Raw genomic sequence first — 23557 nt, forward strand, 5'->3', positions numbered from 1 at the left:
AGAAATGAGAAATGTTTGAGGTACCCTGATTTGATCATTACACATTGTGTACATGTATTGAAATATCACTCTGTATCCCATAAATATGTATAATTATTATGTCAATCAAAAATAAAAGTTTTAATTAAAAAATACATTTTAAAAATCAATACAATATCTGACCTGACACTGCAATCTCAACTGAAGGAGGAAACCAATGCTATAAAAGGCATTATGAGGTCAACTGACAAATTGGAATACAGATAGCTAGCTAGCTAGCTAGATAGATAGATGATAGACTAGATAAAAGTGGTGTCCATTTAAATTTATGGAGCTAATAACTGTACTGTCATATAGAAGAATATCCCTATTCTTAGGAAATACACACTGAACTATTTGGGAGTAAAAGGCCATGATAATATAAGGCAATGAACATATAAACTTATGCTTAATAGATTCAAAAAAGAAAATATACAAAGATATATAGAGAGACTAATATAGATATGTATATATCTATAGATACAGAGAGGGGGGGCAAATGCTAAAGCAAGAAAGACAAAATGTCAACAATAGACAAATCTCAGGGGAGCTGGGGAAAGGGTGTTGTACAGTTTGCAATTTGCAGCTGGTATGTTTTAAATTATTTTTAAATGAAAAGATTTTTTAATAGGTTGAGGACTTATATTTATGACATCCAATGGACTGTGCATGCTGTATGGAAACAAGGAGAAAATAAATGTCATCATTGCTTAACACGTGAAGGGTAAAAAGACAATTAACTCATTGAAGACTATGCGCAGAAACACAAAAGCCTTTGCTTGTGTGATTATAGGTTTACCAAAGGCACAAAGGGGGTTGTATATATTTTAGGATTATAATTTACATAACTTAATTGGAAAAATTACAGATTTTAAGATATTTTTACAAATCTGAGCGACTGTAAAGACTGCTAAAGTCTTGGGACATATTCTTACCAAGTCCCGGATCTTTTGTTTTGTTTTGTTTTGTTTTGTTTTGTGCCTGCAATCAAACCAGGTTTTTTAGACCAGGAAAACGTGAGAAGCTAGAGTTGCTCTACTCAGTTAACCCAAACCAGGACTCCTGAGATTATTCCCTTATACGACAGGCACCACATCCGAGAAAGGATTCTGGAAACGTGAGCTGGAACACAAAAGAACTGTCTTGATGGGAAACACACTCCAAAGGACGCCATTGTGGGGAGGAAAACACAAAATATTTCTTGAGAAGAATATGGAGATGGCAAAGTCTCTAACCTCCAGAAACCTTAAACTCTAGGGGAAGAAAGCAAAAATTTAGGGGCAAGAGTATTCATATTAAAACTCAAACAATAAGTAGTTTTTCTATAAACTATCTTTTTTTTCTATTGGTGAAAGTACACACAATCATTCTCTCCAAACTCAGACATTTTAGACAAATAGATAATAGAGACACAGAGAGAGAGAGAGAGATGATAGATAGATATACATACATACATACTATGTACATATATACTTACATACGTTGGTACATAGATGTTTCTTTATCAAAGATTAAGTTATTCTAGATGCATATCTTGTAGCCTACATTTTTATACTTTTTCATCATTTTTAATAACTGCATATTGCTCTATTATATGCTATATTTTCTGTATTAGATTAGATCCATGTTTTATCACCATTTAGGTGGCTTTTGGTTTTCTGTTACTGTAATGTTGAGATAAACCTCTTTATGTACTTGTTCAATTATTCCCATTAAACAAAAGCCCAAGGTGCAAAGTTTCTGAGTAAAAAAATAGGCACATTTTAAGGCTTCTGATGTATATTGCCAAATTGTGCTAAAAAGAAAAACTCTACCAATTAACACTCCCAGCAACAATGCCAAGAGAATGCTAGTTTCGCTACATCTCACCAACACTGGCTGGAATGCATCGTTTTAGAGATGAATGCTGGGAACCGATGCACTCTTTGCTCTACCTCTCCCCGTCTTAACAGTCTAGAACACAGGTGCTCAATAAATCAATCCAGGCTCCAGTCCAGTAGACATTCTGATCTAATCTGACTGCTCTGGGTAACAGAAAAGTCTCCCTTGGTTCACTGCCCAGTATCCTGGCGTCATGAGAATCCTATAAAGGCAGTAGCTCCAGGCACATTACAGAGGGACCCAACTCCACTAAACCACCACCAGCTCCCCAAGTCACCCCTTCAGCCATGAAGTTCCTGCTCCTGGTCTTGGCAGCCCTTGGATTCCTGACCCAAGTGATCCCAGGTAAACTGGATAAACAGGAGGAAGGGAGAACTGGGAACAAGGAACACTAGCAGATCTGGTTGCTCTGGTGCTAGATGAGCCAGGTTGGGTGGAGGCAGGGCTCACCCCACTAGTTCCAGTCTAAGATAGAGATCTCCTAACAACCACCACTAGCCTTGATATCCCACACCCAAACACCACCCTATATAACCTTTATAAAAATTTGTTTTCTATTCTAAAATGATAGTCACCCTCAACCTGAACCAAAATATCTTCTTTCAATTTATGTGAGCTCCTTTTATCTAACCTCCCAAGACACACTGAAGGCTTCTGTCATCACCATGTGCATCCACTGAAATCAGCCCTGGGTTGGAGCTCAAAGGAGGTATTGAGCCTAGAAGGAAAAGATTGAGGTTCCCAGCCCTATGCTCAACAGAAAGCTGGCAGGTGGGGGATGGAAGTAGACCTCTTACAGGGCTAGTTCCCACAGGATGGTAAGCAATGGGTTCAGCTCAAACCCTGGGGCTAGGAGATAATGCAGGGTCAGAAAGAGACAGAGAGACACACAGAGAGCAGGAAGAGAGAGAGATCAGAGGAGGGCCAGGCAATGGATGTGAAGAAAGCCAGAGAGGCCTGAGGGTGCTCGAAGAGGCCCCTGCTGTGAGCCAATGGCAGACACAGAGCACTGAGGTAAACAGATTTTACCAGAGGGTGAAATGGTGCCCAGCACTGTGTGAATGCAAAAATGCCCTGTCACTAGCAACCATTATTTTCTTTTCAGTGGTTTTGGAGAATGATTTGACTCCTCCCACTTTGCCCCAGGTTGACTGATATTGACAGTTTTAGAGTCTATGAAAACAAGTATGGCAGAAACACCTTAAAAGGGAGCCTGTGGGGTGAGTGAGAATAGCCCCATTTCTCCCTTTTGAGTATCCAAATGAAGACCATGAAGACCTGGCTCCCCATCCCTGTTTTCACCCCTACATCCTATTCTGCAGTATCAAATTTAGCAAAAAGCTTCAAAGATGCAGATACTGGTAAAGAAGAAGAGCTCCTCAGACAGAGTTCCCCAAGGCCATCAATCCAGGAAAATTCTGTCTCCTCCTCACTGGGTTTCCCGAGTCTCATTTGCACAACATCCTAAGGATATATCTCAGAACAGAAAGCCAAACACTCCCATCTGGCGCTGACAGGTGAGCAGTCCTGTGCTGCTTCTAACCACGACCTCTCTGTCTTGTCCTCTCCCATACAGCCAGTGGGGGTGGGTCAAAATGTGTGAGTGACACCCCGGGATACTGCAGGACACATTGCCACCGGGGGGAGACAGCATTGTTCATGTGCAGCCCTTTCAGAAAATGCTGCATCAGCTACTCCTTCCTGCCTCAGCCTGACCTACCGCAGCTCATCGGGAACCACTGGCCATCAAGGAGCAGAAACACACAAAGGAAAAACAAGAAGCAACAAACGACCGTAACGCCATAATAACCCCTCCTATCACCCCCACCAACTCAAAGAAATATCATTTCCACAGTTCCGGTTCCTCTTACATTGTTGAGAACTAGCCAGGTCTCCTCCTTATGGGGCAGATATCTATAGCCAACCCCAGAACTTCTATCTTCTACCATTCTGTCATTCATCTAATAACTAATTTGGAGTTTGTATCTATCTTATGAGAACAATCATCATGCAGACTCGTCCACAGGGGATCTGTCAGTTCGGGTCCTCCAAATGAAAAATGCCAAGACAGAATTGGACATGCAAAAGATTGACTGGGAGAACACACCTCTGACGGACAAAGGTGAGAGAGAACAACCACAGGCAGGGAGAACCTTCAGACTGCAGTGCTGACCTAATACGTATCAAAGGAGAGAGGGATAGAGGAGGACTGAATAGAAGGAGACTGAGACTGCAGCTCTAAGAAAGTCTCAGCCAAACAGATGGGGAGGCCCAAAGCAAGGCTTGCCCCTCAGAGGAGCTCACACAGGGCAGGAATAGCCAGGTTCTCATATCCCAGGGGTTCAGTCTTTGGCTAAGAGCAGCCCCTGGAGAACATGGGGTAACTGCTACCATTGGTCTGGAAGTATGACAGCTTGAGGCTGTCCACCAACTATCCCCCTGAAGCAAGTTCTCTTGAAAGGAAATCTGAACAGTGCTGCCATGGAGTATAAGGAGGAAGAGAAAGGAGCTAAAAGTCTAGGTTTGCCCAGCTAGGTAGACTGACTTGTGAAGTATTTATTTATTCATTTGAGTAACAAAGCAGACAGAATACATAGCTGCCATTGGTAGTACACCCCGAAAGCAAGGAAGGCATGATGCTGGTGACTCAAACGTACCTACCCATGGTGTAAAATTGGCATAATCCTCCTGGGAAGCTGTGCAGAAATAAGCACAGAGAAGCAGAACTCTACTTGTTTAATCCACTAAACATTACTTCTGGAAATTGGTTCATCATAAATTATCCAAGAGAAGTAAAAAGTTATGGGCACAAAGGTTTTTCCATATAATATTATTTAAAATGCTAAGAAAATGAAAAAATCTAAATGGTGAAATATTATATACTAATGCCATCTATAAATACAAACAAATAGAATGCTTATAGAATAATGGAACATAATAACATTATTCAAAATTGCATTTATGCTGTAGTTGTCAAAATTGTCTCCTTATATGACACAAAAATCATTAAAATTATGACTTTTTTGTTTGGTTGGAAAGCAGAATTATGCATAAATTTCCTCTTACAGTTTGATGCCCATTTGTTTTATATAATATTTATTTGACAGGTACTAACTTCTATTTGAGAAGAACAAACCAAAACACTCAGGCCTAAATAATTAAAAGCAGTCCTAAAAACTAGCAAACCAGGTAAGAAAAGATGTTAATGCCTATTCCCTAACTTATATCTTAGACCAAAATTAATTCTAGATAGTTTTAAAATGACAGTGTAAAAGCAAAGTATTAAAAGATTGTGTGGTCAAATATTCAATTTAAGAGCAAGGAAATTCTTATAAATATAACAATAGAGGCAAAACTCATGTAAGATTAAATTGATTAGATGGCATTAAATATTAAGTTCTTGTGTATGTCAAAAGGTATCATTTTGAAATTCATCCATCTTACTGGGTATTGCAGGAGTTCATTCCTTTTTGTTTATAAATACTCTTCTGTCATATGAATAGTATTTATTTATACACTGATTTGTTGATGGACATTTGGGTTGTTCCCAGTTTATGGCTATTACAAATAAAGCTTCTATGAACATTTATGTACAAATCTTTGTATGGATGTATGCTTTCATTTCCCTAAGGTACATATCTAGGATTGGAATGTCTGAATCATATGGTAGGAGAATGTTTAGCTTTTTTTTTTTTTTGAAATGGAGTTTCACTCTTGAGGCCCGGGCTGGAGTGCAATGGCACAATCTCAGCTCACTGCAACCCTCGCCTCCCGGGTTCAAGTGATTCTCCTGCCTCAGCCTCCGGAGTAGCTGGGATTACAGGCATGCACCACCACGCCTGGCTAATTTTTGTATTTTGGGTAGAGACAGGGTTTCTCCATGTTGGTCAGGCTGGTCTGGAACTCCCGACCTCAGATGATCCGCCCACCTTGGCCTCCCAAAGTGCTGAGATTACAGGCTTGAGAATGTTTAGCTTTTTAAGGAAATACAAAATTGTTTTCCAAAATGGTTGTGCCAGTGGATGTGCCCATCAGCAGTATGTGAAAGTTCCCGCTGTTCCTCATCCTCACCAGCATGTGATAGAGTCAGTCTTTTGCATTTTCATCATTCTAATAGATGTGTAGTGGTATTTTATTATGCTTTCAATTTGCATTTTTAATAACTAGTTACCAAAAAAGTATATTCTGTATGATTCTATTTACATAGTTCTTTAAATTCTTTTAAAATTACATAAAATGATTTAAAATAGAAAGTAAGAATCTAACAACAGAAAGCAAATCACTGATTGTCTGGGGATGTGAAAGGTGCATGGACAGGGCTGAAAGAATGTAAAGGGACCTGAGGACACTTTGAGGGGTGATCAGTCAGGATACATTCATAATCTTGATTGTGGTAATGGCTTAATGGGGATGTACGGAAGTCAAAAAATTACCAAATGGTAAACTTTAAATGTGTTCAGTTTATTGTATATCAATTTAAACTTCAAAAAAGCTATTATTTTAATAAAATAAATAAATCTCACAGTGAAACAGAAAAATTAAAGTATCATAAATAGTTTAAAGACATATGACAAACTGAGACGTGTGATGAAGTATTGATACCGATAAAATATAACAAGTTAGTATGAAGCAACAGGGAAAACATGAAACCCCTACTCAAAAATGAAAGTGACATGAACTAGCTTTTTAACTCCAAAAACGGCCCAAAAATGGGGAAAAAATCTGTCTGACTTGTGATCAAATAAATGCAGATTAAAACTACAATGAGATCTTGTTTTTTACCTATCAGATTGTCAGAGAATTAACAAACCCAAGTTTGACAAGGCATAAATAGAAATAAGTCTTATCATCAGATGCTCCTGTTTGTAACAAAATATGTCAATTCTGGAAGACATTGATCTATACACCTTTCAAAACCCTTAAAAATGTTCATGTTCTCTGGCTCAGAGACTCTACTTTTACAGATATATTCTGGGGAAATAATTAGAGTTCATATCAAAAAGATAAATGTATACACAGCACACTCATAGCAGCATAGTTTAAAGTAGTGAAGAGGCGGTAGTGTAAGATGGCTGAATAGAAGCCTCCACTGGTCATGCTCTCATGCTCCCCATTAGAACACCAAGTTTGACAACTATCTACACAAAAAAGCGCCTTCATAAGAATAAAAACATGAGGTGAATGATTATAGTACCTAGTTTTAACTTCATATCACTAAAAGAGGCACTGAGAAGGTAGGAAAGACAGTCCTGAATTGCTGACACCACCTCTCCCCAATCCTCAGGCAACAGTTGTGTGGTGTGGAGGGAGAATATGTGTACTTGCAGGAGGAAGAGCACAGTGATTGTGGGATTTGACATTGGAACTCAGTGCTACTAACACCAGGCAGAACTCAGCAGGTGCCTAGAAAGGGATCATTTAGATCATCCCTAGCCAGACAGAAATCACCCATCCCAGAGGTTGGAACTTCAGTTTCAGCAAGCCTCACCACCATGAGCTAAAGAGCCCTAGGGTCCTAAATAAACTTGAAAGGCTGTATGGGCCACAAGAACCGCAATTCCTAGGCAACTCCTAGTGCTGTGCTGGGCTCAGAGGCAGTAGACTTAGGGAGCACTCAAACTAGTGAGACACCAGTTGGGGAGCTGGGGTGTGTGTGTGTGCGCGTGTGTGTGTGTGTGTGTGTGAGATTCTCATGCCTCAGCCTCCCAAGTAGCCAGTGATGGCAGTGGCGGCCCATCTGGAGTGGACACTGCCATCACGCCAGCTGTAGCAGGGAGGTGCAGCTGGGTCTGTACATTTCACAGAGGTACGGAGCTGGGGACAATGACAGCCCCACACCTTCCAAGTTGGTGGGGCAGGAGCTCGCCAGGTTCAAATGCAGACACCCAGGTCGCAGTTGTGAAGCCGAGCCTCCCTGTGCTCTTGCGGGTGCTGGGAGCAGGCAGGAGCCCCGCCCTTTTTAGTGTAGCTGCAGGTGCCCAAACCACTGATGCGGAACCAGGCATCTCTACACTCTTGAGGGTCAGGGAAGTCCCCATTGCCCTCACAGGCTTAGAAGTGCCTGCTCCCATAGCCTGGCATCTCCTTGCTGTCAGTGCCGGCTCTAATCTTGGAGCAAAGTCGAGGCCAAGCCCAGGTGCTGTCATAGCCTGCTGGGTGTGCACACACTTGGGGCAGTGCTGACATATCAGCCCCCTGCCACCTCGGACCCCTACAGACTTTGGGTGCTGATAAGCATAGAAGGGAAGCCGAAGTGGGGCTGAGGGCAACTTGGCATGGCCTGTAGGTGCCCCTTGGCACCTACAGCCTGGGTGCCATGAATGGCAGTAGGAGTCTTCTCAGTTCTGTCTCCCTCCCTTCAGTGTGGATGAAGGGGTAGAAACGACGTATAGCATCTCTCTTTCCCAGGGGTCGTGTTGCATCTTTTAATGGTTTACCACTGACAGTGCCACCAACGATTTGGGGATTGTGTCTCTAGGAAGCAATTTACCTAAATTTCATGTATCAATGAAACTGTTTCTCCTTATCGTTTTATTTATTTATTTATTGTGTAAAATAAATATGCTTTTAATATATAATGAAAGCCTGTTGATGTTAACATGCAAGGATTGAAAGAACACCCTGTTGGACTGCAAGATGGCTGCTCCCTCTACCCTCAGCTGCAGCTGCCTGTCAGCCAAGCTTTGATTTCCTAGGCAGAATATAAAAGAATTCCTCTCTGTGGTGGTCCAGGAGACCAAGGGAATTTGGGGAGGCGATAGAATTGCACTCTGATCATGCTGGTGATGAGAACTCGTGCAACCGTACACCCAAATGTTGTCGTTTTTACTGTATGTTAATTTTAGAAATCAAAGAGTAAAAGATACAATCACAAAAATATCATTTGGTGGGGCAAACTTATTCAGTATATGAAGATAATAGAGAACTTTTAATTTATACAAACATGGCTCTCATAAAATAAAATATTAATATAAAATATTAAAATATAAATTCTCAAGAGCTATAACTTAAACTTCTATGTTAATTTAGGTAAGCAATTCTCCTATGAAAAGACTTAAGGATTCTTTCCTTCTCTTTTCCTGTCTTTTCATTTTTCTACAAGGAACAGCATTAAAGCCGACTGAAACAGTTACTGTGACCAGCATGTAATGCTTGAAAAGATGAAAATCGAGCTTTAAGTATGCTCAATCTCAATAACTTTTTTTTTTTTTTTTGAGATGGAGTCTTGCCGTGTCGCCCAGGCTGGAGTGCAATGGCACGATCTCAGCTCACTGCAACTTCCAACTCCCAGATTCAGACGATTCTCCTGCCTCTCGAGTAGCTGGGATTACAGGCACTGGCCATCATGCCCAGCTATTTTTTGTATTTTTAGTAGAGATGGGGTTTCACCATGTTGGCCAGGCTGGTCTCGAACTCCTGGCCTCATTATCTGCCCGCCTCAGCCTCCCAAAGTGCTAGGATTACAGGCGTGAGCCACCACGCCCAGCCTCAATAACTTTTTAATATTTGTGTGCTTAGTTTATTCTTGTTTCTTTGCTAGTTTTTTTCCCTGCAAAAAAAAGAAGAAAAACAATTTTAAATCTTATTTGAAGGATGACTGTACACTGATTGTGTTCTTGGCCTTTGAAAGGAGAGAAGGAGGAAAAGGAGGAGGAAAAGGGAAAATATCTTAAGAGGTTGTACTGTTAATCTACTTCAAGGCAGATTTTAACCACTAATGCTAAAATGCTATTATGAAATTGAATATTTCAACTGAATATTGAAAATGATCTACTGGTGCTGGGCGCAGTGGCTCACGCCTGTAATTCTAGCACTTTGAGAGGCCAAGGTGGTTGGATCACTTAAGGTCAGGACTTCGAGACTAGCTTGGCCAACATGGTGAAATTCCATCTCTACTAAAAATACCCAAAAATAGCCGGAAATTGCTTGAACCTGAGAGGCAGAGGTTGCAATGAGCTGAGATCATGCCACGGCACTCCAGCCTGGGCAACAGAGCAAGACTCCATCTCAATCAATCAATCAATCAATCAATAAAAATGGTATAGTGGCTTGAAGATGCAGGGGCCTGTAATGAAGAACGTGGATGGCCCCTAGAAACTGAAAGCAGCCCCCAGGTGGCAGCCAGCAAGGAAGTGAGGTCTTCAATTCTACACCTACAAGGAACTGAATTCTGTCAACAACCTGAATGAGCTTGGAAGCTGATTCTTATCCAGAGGCCTCAGATAAGAACTCAGCCTGCCGACACCTTGTTTTCAAATTCATGATACCCTGAGTATAGAACTCACCTGAGCTTGCCCAGACTTCTGAGTTAACAAATAGGTAATGTTTTAAGTTGCTAAATTTGTGGTAATTTGTTATGCAGCAATGGCAAACTAATACAGATTTCCAGCTAAAATATGTTTTGATTTCATGAACTGGCACCTTACAAATTTTGCTTCAAACAACAGAAGGAATGGAAGATGACAAAGAGGTTCTCATCACACTCCTTTTAAGAGACCTCCCCTAGTCCAGGCACAGTGGCTTATGTCTGTAATCCCAGCAGTTTTGGAGGCCAAGGCAGGAGGATCACTTGAGCTCAGGAGTTCAAGACCAGCCTGGGCAACATAATGAGACTTTGTCTCTACAAAAAATACAAAACTTAGCTGGGCATGGTAGCGTGCACCTGTAGTTCCAGCTATTCGGGGGGCTGATGTGGATCCTTTGAGTCCAGGAGGTCAAAGCTGCAGTGAGCCATGATCCCACTGCTGCACACCAGCCTGGTCAACAGAGGGAGACTCCATCTCAAAAATAAGTTAATTTTAAAAAGGGAAACCTTCCTAAAAATCGCATATGGCATCTTTGTGCATACCACTGGCCAGAACTTAGCCACACGGCCACACTAGATTTAAGGGAAGCTAGAAAATGTCTTTATTCCTAGAGGCAGTGTCCGGATAAAATTTTGAGGTCTGCCCTTTTCTCTAAGATCTAGAAAAAAACAAGGATGCCCACTCTCACTGCTTCTATTCAACATAGTATTGGAAGTCCTTGCCAGAGCAATAAAACAAGAAAAAGAAAAGACATCCAAATAGAAAATAAAGAATTGAAAATATCACTGCTGATGACACAATCTTTTATGTAGAAAACCCTAAAGATTCCACCAAAAAACTGTTAGAACTGATAAATTCAATAAAGTTTCAGGATACAAAATCAATATATGAAAGTCAGTAATGCTTATCTACACTAATAATGAGCTTTCCAAAAATGGAATCAATAGAATAATTCCATTTATAATAGCTACCAGAATAATAAAATCCTTAGGAATAAATTTAACCAAGGAAGTAAAAGAGCTGTACACTGAAAACTATAAAACATTAATAAAAAAAATTGAAGAAGACACAAGCAAATGGAAAGATACCCTGTGTTCTTGAATTAGAAGGCTTAATATTGTTAAAATGTTCATATTACCCAAAACAATACACAGATTCAATGCAACACCTGTCAAAATTCCAATGTTATTTTTCATAGATATAAAAAAAAATCCTAAAATTCATATGGAGCCTCCAAAAAACCCAAATAGCCAAGATAAACATAAGCAAAAAGAACAAAGCTGGAGGCATCACACTACCTGATTTCAAATTATACTACAAAGCAACAGTATTTAAAACAGCATAGTACTGGCATAAAAAGAGACACATCGAGCAATGGAACAGAATAGAAAGCCCGGAAATGAACCCACACATCTACAGCCAATTGGTTTTAAACAAAGGTGTCAAGTATATGCAAAGGAGAAAGGACAATCTCTTCAATAAATGGTGTTGGGAAAACTGTATATCCATATGGAAAAGAATGAAACAGATCAACGGTTGTCAGGGGCTTAAGAAAGGGGAAAGTGACTTTAAAAGTGCAACTCAAGGGAGTTCCAAAAGGCTAAGTGATTCCATGAATCTAATAAACATGTTAAAATGCATAAAGTTCGGGTGTGGGGGCAAGGGGAGGGAGAGCATTAGGACAAATACGTTCTTTTCTCGCTTCTGGCCAGGAGGCTTCTTGATCAGTTCAAATTGTTACAAAGTTCAGCTGGAGGTTTCCTTCTCCCTGTGGCCTCTCTGGGCCTCTGGCAGCCCTCCTCAAGGAGCAATCCGTTTCCTTCAGAGGGCCTGTGGGTTCTCTTGGCTTTCCTAATGCGTTCCTGCAGTCCTTCCGAAGCAAAACTTCATGATGCGAGCCTCCACACGCTGCTCTGTCCATCTGAGTGGGAACTGCACTCTAGTACTGCCTCCCATCTGCCATGATCCCTGGTGGTTTCTGACCACAGTTCAATTATTTTAGATTCCATATATAAGTGAGAACATGAAGTATTTGTCTTTCTGTGTTTGACTTATTTCACCTAGCAGAATGTGTAATAAACATTAAAAAAATGAATGTGTAAAATCAGGTAGTGATCATAGCTACAAAGAAAATAAAACAGTGATAGATGGAAAGTGATAGGGAGGAAGAACCTTGTTAGAAATGGTGGTCAGGCAAGACCTCTTTAAGAAAGGAAAAGAGCTGATTGCATGATGAGCCAGCCACGTGAAGACCTTGAGGACAACATGCAAAGCCGGTGACCCACCGGCCCTGCAAAGGCTGAGCAGGAAATAAGCTTGGTTGGCGCGAAGAAGGAAGGCTGGAGGGAATAGAAATGGGGACAGAAGATGAACGCCGGGAGAGGGGGCTCAAAGCCAGCTCGTGTAGGCAGGGACCGGGCACCAGCAAGGCTCGCAGAACAAAGGCCTCTCTCTCTTTCGCCACACTAAGGGCCAAAATGGTCTTCTCCAATTGCAAATTCTGCAATAAAATGCGCCCTTGGCGACTTACAACCAGGATGCATTCCACACCGCTCCCCCACGCCCTACAGCCCGCCCTTGAAGCCGTTAGCTGATTGATTTGCGTCAGTCTTTACCGCCATCTGCCGGCAGTACTCGGTATACCCGCGCCTTGGCGGTCGCACACGTAGGCTAAACGCAGGTACCCCAGACTGGAGGGGTCGGACCCCACTGTTCAGGGCCTTGCCAAAGCCTTCCCAATGTCTACTGGTGTCCCAGACACAAGAGATCCAGGTCAAGACTCACACTTCACAAGACACACAGACGTGGGCCTTAGGGAACAGGAAATTCCATGGAACGTCCATTTACCCAATTAGTCAGACTCACTGAGCCCCAGAATAGGGTTTTCAATCAACTCCTGCTAAAATTAAAAAATAATGTGTGGTGGCCGGGCGCGGTGGCTCATGCCTGTAATGCCAGCACTTTGGGAGGCCGAGGAGGGCCGATCACGAGGTCAGTAGATCGAGACCATCCTGGCTAACACGGTGAAACCCCGTCTGTACTAAAAATACAAAAACAAAAAATTAGCCGGGCGTGGTGGCGGGCGCCTATAGTCCCAGCTACTCGGGAGGCTAAGGCAGGAGAATGGCGTGAACCCGGGAGGCGCAGCTCGCAGTGAGCGGAGATCGCACCACTGCACTCCAGCCTGGGCGGCAGAGTGAGACTCCATCTCACCAAAAAATAATAGTAATAGTAATAACAATAATGTGTGGTATCGATTGGAATAATAGACATTGGAGGCCACAAACGATGGGAGGGTAAGGGGGGGCGGGGGTTCAAAAATTACCTATTGGATGCAACATTCACTATTCGGGTAATGGGGCACTAGAAGCCCGCTCCACCACTGTGCAATATATGCACTTGTACCCCGTAAATCTATAAAAATAAAAAATAGATTAAAAATAATAATAATGTCTGGTCATCTAAATAGTACCTCTACAGCTTATTAAGTCCTCTGCAGACGCCCCAGTTGCCTGTCCTTCCCATTAAAGGTGATACCCAGTGCTGATTTCTCCCTCAACCTCCGGGTTCCCATAAACCTCTTCTTTCTCACTCCTGCTGCCCTCGGTACTCCAATAAAGAATGATAGACCGGCGGCGCGGTGGCTCATGCCTGTAATCTCAGCACTTTGGGAGGCTGAGGCAGGTGGATCACCTGAGGTCAGGAGTTCAAGACCAGCCTGGCCAACATGGTGAAACCCCATCTCTACTAAAATGCAAAAATTAGCGGGACATTATGGCGGGCGCCTGTAATCCCAGCTACTCGGGAGACTGAGGCAGGAGAATTACTTGAACCCGGGAGGCGTAGGTTGCAGTAAACCGAGGTCGTGCCATTGCACTCCAGCTTGGGCAACAAGAGTGAAACTCCATCTCAAAAAAAAAAAAAATGGTAGATGAACTAAAGACAGACATTAGAGCACCCCTGACCCTGGCCCCTCAACACATACACACTCCTATGGCCCCAAGCATGCTGATTTAGAATCCCAGTGATCCTAATTTGCCTAGCCAGAATCTTTGCCTGAATTTCATTAGTACACGGGGCAACACAGAGCTGATAATAATGATGAGCTTTTGCTTGTTTGTTTGCTTTTTTGAGACAGAGTCTTGCTCTGTCCCCAGGCTGGAGTGCAGTGGCTCACTGCAACCTCCACCTCCTGGGTTCAAGCAATTCTCCTGCCTCAGCCTCCCAAATAGCTGAGATTACAGGCGGATGCCACCATGCCCAGCTAATTTTTGTACTTTTAGTAGAGACGAGGTTTCACCATGTTGGCCAGGCTGGTCTTGATCTCCTGACCTTGTGATCCACCCGCCTCGGCCTCCCAAAGTGCTGGGATTACAGGCGTGAGCCACCGCGCCCGGTCCATGATGCGCTTTTACAAGAGATAGAGGTAATTGTACCCCTGCCTAACAAACAATAGGGTGTAGATAGTGACCGTGATTAAGGGGCAGAGTAACTTAAAACTGACACACATGAGAAACATCCTTAAATAATATGACGTTGGACCCTCTCCACAAAGTGGTGTCACCCTGGTCTACACTCCTGTTAACCCATGGGCAACTCCTTGTGCCCTTTGCCCCCTTCCTCTGAACCTGACAATGGTGGGGAAACGGGGGATTCTGCCATAATGGCCAAGATTGTGAAATGTCATTGCATGGCCTTTTCTTGTTGTCATTGTTGTTGAGACAGTGTTTCTCTCTTGTCTCCCAGGTTGGAGTGCAATGGTGCAATCTCAGCTCACTGCAACCTCTGCCTCCCAGGTTCAAGTGATTCTCCTGCCTCAGCCTCCTGAGTGTCTGGGATTACTGGCGCATGCCACCATGCCCAGCTAATTTTTGTATTTGTAGTAGAGACAGAGTTTCACCATGTTGGCGAGGCTGGTCTCAAACTCCTGACCTCAGGTGATCCACCCACCTTGGCCTCCCAAAGTGCTGGGATTAACAGGCGTGACTGCTGGGATTACAGGCGTGAACCACTGCGCCCGGCCGCATGGCCTTTTCGCCATGCTTGCCTTTGTTGATGCTCATTTGGTTCCTGAACTGGGTACCCACAGAGAGCTCTTAGGTGGAAATTAAGACACTCCCATCCAAACCCCAAGTCCACTGGTTCATCTTTTGCCCTCACTGACATCAGGTCTTGGCCAGGCACAGTGGCTGCCACCTATAATCCCAGCACTTTGGGAGGCCGAGGCAGGAGGATCACTTGAACCCAGGAGTTTCAGACCAGCCTGGGTAACATAGTGGGAACCTGTCTCTACAACAAAAATATTTTAAAATTTGTTTTAAAATTATTTTAAAAAGTTAGCTGGGTATGGTGGCACATGCCTGTAGTCCCAGCTACTTTGGATGCTGAGGTGGGAGGATCACTTGAGCCCAGGAAGTCAAGGCTGCAGTAAGCCATTATTGCACCACCACACTTCAGCCTGGGCAAAAGAGCAAGACTCTGTCACAAAGAAAAGAGAGACAGAGACATCAGGACTGGCCCCTTCTAGAACCAATTCTACCAGATAGATGAGCTCCTCTCACACACACTAGATCACCTGACAAGCTTGAGTGCAATGCCTGAGATTCCCCATACAAGAGCTCCTTAGGGCGAGGCACAGTGGCTCATGCCTGTAATCCCAGTACTCTGGGAGGCCAAGGCAGGAGGATCACTTGAGCCCAGGAGTTCAAAACCAGCTTGGGCAACATGGTGAAACCCTGTCTCTACAAAAAATACAAAAATTAGGTAGGCGTGGTGGCATGTGCCTGTAGCTCCAGCTACTCCAGCTGAGGTGGGAGGATCACTTGAGCCTGGGAGTTCAATGCTACACTGAGCCGTGATCACACCACTGCATTCCAGCCTGGGTGACAGAGTGAGACCCTGTCTAAAAAATAGAGCTCCTTAAAACAGTAACCTCCCGGACTAATGAGAAAGCCATTAATGCACTGCATTGTGCCCGGGTCTGTGACTCTCTATCTAACAAGGTTCTGTGCCTCAATGTCCTTAAAAAGACTGATTCCCGCCGGGCGCGGTGGCTCAAGCCTGTAATCCCAGCACTTTGGGAGGCCGAGACGGGCGGATCACGAGGTCAGGAGATCGAGACCATCCTGGCTAACACGGTGAAACCCCGTCTCTACTAAAAAATACAAAAAACTAGCCGGGCAAGGTGGCGGGCGTCTATAGTCTCAGCTACTCGGGAGGCTGAGGCAGGAGAATGGCGTGAACCCGGGAGGCGGAGCTTGCAGTGAGCTGAGATCTGGCCACTGCACTCCAGCCTGGGTGACAGAGAGAGACTCCGTCTCCCAAAAAAAAAAAAAAAAAAAGACTGATTCCCATTATTTTCTCTGCCCCTGGGTCCAATCAGATCCAAATAACTGAGATTTGGGATGTGTCCACCTTCACACCTAAGATGGTGTCGCCTCTGCATAGGATTTCACCTGAGATGACACAACCCCTCCAGAAGAGTCCACATGAGACGGCATTGCCTGGAACCCTCACCATTATCTGGAATCCTAACTTGGACTTTAGCTCAAAGAGACCCTGCCTCACAAGCTCCCTGTGCACGCCCTCTTCCCTCACAGGATCTTCTGCCTGTTGGACTTGCCCTCCCGATGACCCTCAGGGACAACTGCAACCATTAGAGCATACAGGGGCTTTCCCCAACCAATCTAGGTTTGTCCGACATTGCTTGCAATGGAGAATGGCACTCACCACATGCCAGCACAAAGACATTCAATTAAAACAAGTAGTGTCCAGGCACAACTGTCTTACAACCCTGCTGCCTAATATAGTGACACAGGTGGGTTGGATCATTGTAAATTTAAGCTTTAGTTTCTGCACTTAGCTTTTGACTGTCTGCTTGCCTGCCCACCCAAGGTACCTCCTTCCTTTTTAGCACCTGTTCTGTGCAGCAGAAAAGCAGAATTCCCAAAGGATGCAGCACCACCCAGGCAAAGACAGTAAGAGAAAACAAGCAGACCAATCTGGGATAATGACTCCCTGCTAAAGAGCTTTACACAAACCCACAAGACCAGAGGGCTTTTAAATGTTTGGGGGCAGGCTGGGCGCGGTGGCTCACGCCTGTAATCCCTGCACTTTGGGAGGCCAAGGTGGGCGGATTACTTGAGGTCAGGAGTTCAAGACCAGCCTGGCCAACATGGTGAAACCCTGTCTCTACCAAAAATACATTTAAAAAAACAAAAATTCAGCCAGGTGTAGTGGCGAGCACCTGTAGACCCAGCTACTCGGGAGGCTGAGCCACGAGAATCGCTTGAACCCAAGAGGCGAAGGTTGCAGTCAGTCAAGATCGCGCCACTGCACTCCAGCCTGGGCAACAGAGCAAGACTCCACCAAAAAAAAAAAAAAAAAAACAGAAAAAAGAGAAAAGATGTGTTGATGAGGATATGGGGGAGGATATGGAGAAACTGGAACCCTCATGCATTGCTTGTGGGAATGTAAAACAGTGTAACCACTGTGGAAAATGGCTTGTTGGTTCCTCAAAGATTTAAACAGAATTATATGATCCAGCAGTTTTGCTCCTAGATATATGTCCAAAAGAAATGAAAGCAGGGACTCAAACAGATATTGTACACCAGTGTTCATAGCAGCATTATTCACAGTAGCCAAAAGGTGGAAATAACCCAAATGTACATCAACAGATAAATGGGTAAACAGAATGTGGTATATTTATGCAATGGAATATTATTCAGCCATAAAAAAGAATGAAATTCTGATAACATGCTACAACATAGATGAGCCTTTAAAACATCATTTCAAGTGAAATAAGCCACACACAAAAAGGAAAACTTGTATAATTTTACTTATATGAGGTACTTAGTATTGGCAAATTCACAGAGACAGAAAGCAGAATAGAAATTACTGGCCGGGCTTCCACGCGCTATGACGGCCAGCACAGAGCTGCGGGAGCCGTGCCCGGAGTCAGAGTCATGGTGACCAGCTGCAAGCATCCGTGTTGCGTCCTCCTCGGGAAGAGGAAAGGCTCGGTTGGAGTCGGCAGTTTCCAACTCCCTGGAGGTCATCTGGAATTCTGTGAGACCTGAGAAGAATGTGCTCAAAGGGAAACCTGGGAAAAAGCAGCTCTTCACCTGAAAAATGTTCGCTTTGCCTCAGTTGTGAATTCTTTCATTGAGAAGGAGAATTACCATTCTGTTACTATATTAATGAAAGGAGAAGTGGATGTGACTCATGATTCAGAACGAAAGAATATAGACTCTGAAAAAAATGAAAGTTGGGAGTGGGTTCCTTGGGAAGAATTTCCTCCTCTGGACCAGTTTTTCTGGGGACTATGTTGTTTAAAAGAACAAGGCTTTGATCCATTTGTAGAAGAGTTGAACCATCTGGTGGGATACAAAGGAAATCATCTCTAGGTGGCTGAGAAGATTTCTCGATTTTCTTTAAAAAGACAAAAATAAGGTCTGGTTAAGGAATGAAAAATATCTACATTTCAGAACAACTCCATTTTATCTTAAAAAAGTTCCTGTGATTGCCAATTTATTTGCAGTCTCTTAATGTACCCACCACCCTTTCAGCTAGTACTTGAGAAAATTTTTCTGAAATATGTTATTGAATTGTATTCCAGACACAGAATATATGATAAATACTGATATTATGGGTAATTTGCTTTCCATATTTACCTATGATATGTACTGTACAGTTTGTCATTACTAGCTTGCATGGAGTAGGATGTAGTCGAGTTTGCCTTAGTATTTCTGTTCAAATACAGACCCAAATTCAAATATTGTAGTTTAGATTCAAACACAGTATGCCTGTTGCAAAATTTACCAAGTTTGTTGATTACCTCTTTTATTAAACAAATGGTGGGGAGGGTAATATATTGTGACAATCTTTGCAACTTACAGGGAATAGGACAGGTCATTAGGGTATATTTCCCAGGTTTTCAATTGAGAACCTAAACCAAGAGAAGTGAGACAAACCATCTAATGTCTGTATCCTACTATTAACAGCCTGTGTGATGTTGAATTTCTCACTTACTCTCTCTGAGGTCCATAGTCCTTATATGTAAAATGAAGAGATTCGTCTAGAGCAGTTCTCAAAGTGTGGTCTGGGGCCCTCAAGAGCTTTTCAAGGGTATTCTAGGTCAAAGCTATTTTTATAACACTAAGACATCATTTCATCTTTTATTGTTTTTCTTTTTTTTTTATTTGAGAAGGAGTCTTGCTCTGTTGCCCAGACTAGAGTGCAGTGGCACGATCTCAGCTCACTGCAGCCTCCGCCTCACAGGTTCAAGCAATTCTCCTACCTCAGCTTCCTGAGTAGCTGGGATTACAGGCACCCGCCACCACATCTGGCTAATTTTTGTATTTTTAGTGGAGACGGGGTTTCACCATGTTGGCCAGGCTGGTCTGGAACTCCTGAGCTCAAGTGATCTGCCCACCTCAGCCTCAAAAAGTACTGGGATTACAGGTGTGAGCCACCATGCCCGACCATCGTTTATCTTTTTCACTCTCATTTTTTCATGAGTGTGCAGAGGAGTTTTCAAGAGGCTATCTGGTGTGATATTGTAATAGGCTGAATGCAAAAGCAGATGAGAATCCAGCTTTCGTCTGTTGTCTGACATTGAAGAGATTTGGAGAAATGTAAAGCAGCAGTACTCTTCTCACTAATGATTTTTGTTGTTGTTGGTTAGAAAAATGGTTATTTTTAGTGGGTTTTAATATGTGAAAAAAATTAAAATAGCTATTTGTCAAAAATGTTATTTATGTGTTAATACATATTGGGTTTTTGTTACTTGTAAATGATTAATAAAAATTTTAAGAAATTTAAAAAAAGAAGAAGAAAGTACTGGCCAGGCATGATAGCTCACACCTGTATTCCCAGCATTTTGGGAGGCCAAGACAGGTGGGTCACTTGAGTCCTGGAGTTCGAGACCAGCCTGGGGAACATGGCGAAACGCCATCTCTACTAAAACTACAAAAAAAATAGCAGGGCATGACGGCACCTGCCTGTAGTCCCAGCTACTCATGAGACTGAGGTGGGAGGATCACCTGAGCCTGGGAAGTTGAGGCTGCAGTGAGCTGTGATGATGACACCGCACTCTAGCCTGGATGACCGGAATGAGGCCCTGTCTCAAAATAAACGAAAAAATAAGTTACCAAGGGGCTGGGAGCAGGAGGAAATGGGAAGTTATTATTTAATGAGTGCAAAATCTCTGTTTAGGATGATGAAAACTTTCTGGAAATAGATAGTGGTAGTGGTTACGCTACACTGTGTATGTACTTAACGTGACTGAATTGTACACTTATCATGGTTAAAATGATAAATTTTGGGCCGGGCGCGGTGGCTAACACCTGTAATCCCAGCACTTTGGGAGGCCAAGACAGGTGGATCACCTGAGATCAGGAGTTGGAGACCAACCTAGCCAACATGGTGAAACCCCGTCTCTACTAAAATACAAAAATTAGCTGGGAGTGGTGATAGGCGCCTGTAATCCCAGCTAATAGGGGGGCTGAGGCAGGAGAATCACTTGAACCCAGGGAGCGGAAGTTGCAGTGAGCAGAGATTATGCCACTGCACTCCAACCTGGGCGACAGAGCAAGACTTCATCTCAAAAAAGAAAAAAGAAACAGTCCCAGGATGCATCCATGTGCATGTGCATGCAGGTGTATCTGCTTGTGAGAGCTGCACACACGGCTCTGAGTACCTGGGAAGATACCCATGTGCAGTTGCTGTACATGTGTGGGGTCACTCTCTGGCGCATTTGGAGGCATGAGGGCTACATGCAATGTGAGGGAATCTATGTCCAGGCGTCCTTTCTTGTTTTTCCTCCTCTGAACTTATGCATCCCTCCACAAAAAGTCCAGCTCCTGGCTAAAAACCTATGTGTGATTTTTCAGCTCAACCACAGGCAATGACAGGTTTTACCTGGCAGGCCTCACAGCTGGGTTGTGCACAGCGGATGCATTGCAGTCTTTAAAGACAGTTGCAGGCACAGACTCAAGCCTCCTGGACAGTCGACCTCTCACACACATCTCCGCTCCTACCCCAGGTCTTCATTCAGACACGTCTTCATTGCAGTGGGGTAGGCCTTTGGCCACGACCTCCTTATCATGGGGAGTGGGGAATCCTTGAAGACACTTTCCTCCATGCTGACTCAGAACTTTTCCCACTCTCCCTTCCCCACCCCATCCCTGGCCCCCAGGTCTGTACAACTGCAGGAGCCTTTTGTTGGAAGCTCTTCTGCAGTGAGACCAACCCCACACCTGTGCTCATCCACCCGACCCCAGATGGCATCATTCTATGAGGAAATGAGAACAGGGTGGATCTGTGTTCTACAAAATAAAACAAACCAGGTTCTCTGGTTTAGCCTCTTCCTTGTAGTGTAATAATAAGAGATTTGGGGCTTGGCTATTGCTTTCATTTTGACTTTTTTTGTTGTGAGACAGGGTTTCACTCTGTCACCCAGGCTGGAGTGCAGTGGTGTGATCTCGGCTCACTGCAACCTCTGCCTCCTGGGCTCAAGCAATCCTCCTACCTCAGTCTCCCTAGCAGCTAGGACTACAGGCGCATGCCATCATACCCAGCGAATTTTTATATTTTTTATAGAGACAGTGTTTCACCACGTTGCCCAGGCTGGTCTCAAATTCCTGAGATCAAGCAATCCACTGGCCTCAGCCTCCCAAAGTGCAAGGATTACAGGCATGAGCCACCATGCCAGGCCATCATTAATCAGCTGCTCCAGCACTTGGCAGTTCAGCTCTCTCCTGCTCAGCTGAGCTCCTGATTATACAGAGGTTAAGAGCAAACTGCCTCTGCCACTTAGTAACCTGGTGACTTTGGAAAAATCACTTTGCCTTTTCATCCTTTGGTTTCTTCATCTGTAAAATGAAAATAACAATACCTATTTCATAGGGTTGTTGCTGTGAGGATGTAGTGAGTCGATACATGTAAAGCATAAAGTAGGTTCTATTGAAGTGTTTGCTATTGTATTCAACATGGTCCATTTCTGCTTGGAGATCCATATGACTCTGGGGAGTATCTGTTGGCTCAGCCTAGGTCACGTGTTCCACCTTAACCATCCCTTCCCTGCTCCAAGGTAGAGCCGGTGACCTGAACTAAACCAGCAGACATGCTCCACCTCCAAGACCGGCTCAAGATGGGCATGTAATATAAGCTGGTTCAATTAGAGTGAATCTTTTTTTCTTTTTTTTTTTGAGATGGAGTCTCATCCCGTCACCCAGACTAGAGTGCAGTGGCACAATCTCAGCTCACTGCAACCTCTGCCTCCCAGGTACAAGCGCCTCCTGAGTAGCTGGGATTACAGGTGCCTGCTGCCATGCTCAGCTAATTTTTGTATTTTTAGTAGAGACAGGGTGTTGCCATGTTGGCCAGGATGGTCTCAAACTCCTGACCTCAAGTGATCCACCTGCCTCGGCCTCCCAAAGTGCTAGGATTACAGGCGTGAGCCACTGTGCCCAGCCCAATTATAGTGAATCTTAATACACTGGCTAAAAATTCTGGGACACATTCAGTCTCTCTCTTTCCAACAGGACATGTACAAGGACCTGCACAACCCTGGGAGATGCTGGCATATTGGGGCCACAAGCGGTGCTGACCTTAAGGAAAGGGCAACACCTCAGAAAACAAAGTAGATAAATAGAAACCAAGTCCTTAGTGCCATCACTTGATTTCTGGATAAAGCCTCATCTAAGCTATTTATTGATCTGAGCCCTTCATAGTTTAGGCCAATGTGATTTGGTTGTTTTGTTACCTGTAACCAAAAGTCTCTTAACACAAAGTGGATCTGTGAGTGACCAGAGTCTCTTGGGGGTTGTAGCAATCTAGATCCCCAGAGAGGCCAACTCTGAGATGGAGTGTAGGGTGTACAACGTTGATCAATGAGTGCTCTTGGAACCAACAACTGAGGAAGACAGAAGTATGCAGGATTAGGCACAGGGAGAAGTCCAGCTGCAATGCAGGCCCAAGGGTAATTGCAGCTGAGCCTTCAGGAAGTTCTGGAGCCAGAGTAGCCCTTCTGAGTTGTTCTAAGCACTGAAGGCCTAGCAAGTTCCCAGGGGTATTAAACTCAATAAGCCTGTCAGCCTCCACAATGCCTGCAACAGGTCTGGGCACAGATTGGAGAGAAGCTGGGCTCCCAACTGCACCAGGAGGGAGTGGCCCAGAGCCACAGAGCCACGGAGACTCAGGCAGGGGGTTGCTCCAGCACTTCTTCTGGAGAAGTTTTGAGCCCCAGATGCAGTTAGCACAGCTGCCCGCCCCTTATCTTAAGACGAAGTTCGTTGCCACCATATCTTCTGCAAGGCCCAGCTGGGGACCCCAAGATACTGGCAAAAAAG

General features: G+C 43.9%; 1 protein-coding gene and 1 pseudogene across 1 annotated transcript; both read left to right on the plus strand.

The window, feature by feature from the left end:
* The first annotated feature begins 2131 nt into the window (after positions 1 to 2131).
* LOC105496143 (defensin beta 132) lies at positions 2132 to 5496 on the plus strand. The gene is made up of 2 exons (XM_011766268.2): positions 2132 to 2244; positions 3476 to 5496. Exons 1-2 carry the CDS (start codon positions 2187 to 2189, stop codon positions 3703 to 3705), a joined length of 288 nt encoding a protein of 95 aa, XP_011764570.1. The 5' UTR covers positions 2132 to 2186; the 3' UTR covers positions 3706 to 5496.
* Positions 3979 to 18635, plus strand: LOC139358352 (nucleotide triphosphate diphosphatase NUDT15 pseudogene; annotated as a pseudogene).
* The last annotated feature ends 4922 nt before the right edge of the window (positions 18636 to 23557 follow it).

Source organism: Macaca nemestrina, chromosome 15, assembly GCF_043159975.1.
Source record: "Macaca nemestrina isolate mMacNem1 chromosome 15, mMacNem.hap1, whole genome shotgun sequence".
NCBI lineage: Eukaryota > Metazoa > Chordata > Mammalia > Primates > Cercopithecidae > Macaca > Macaca nemestrina.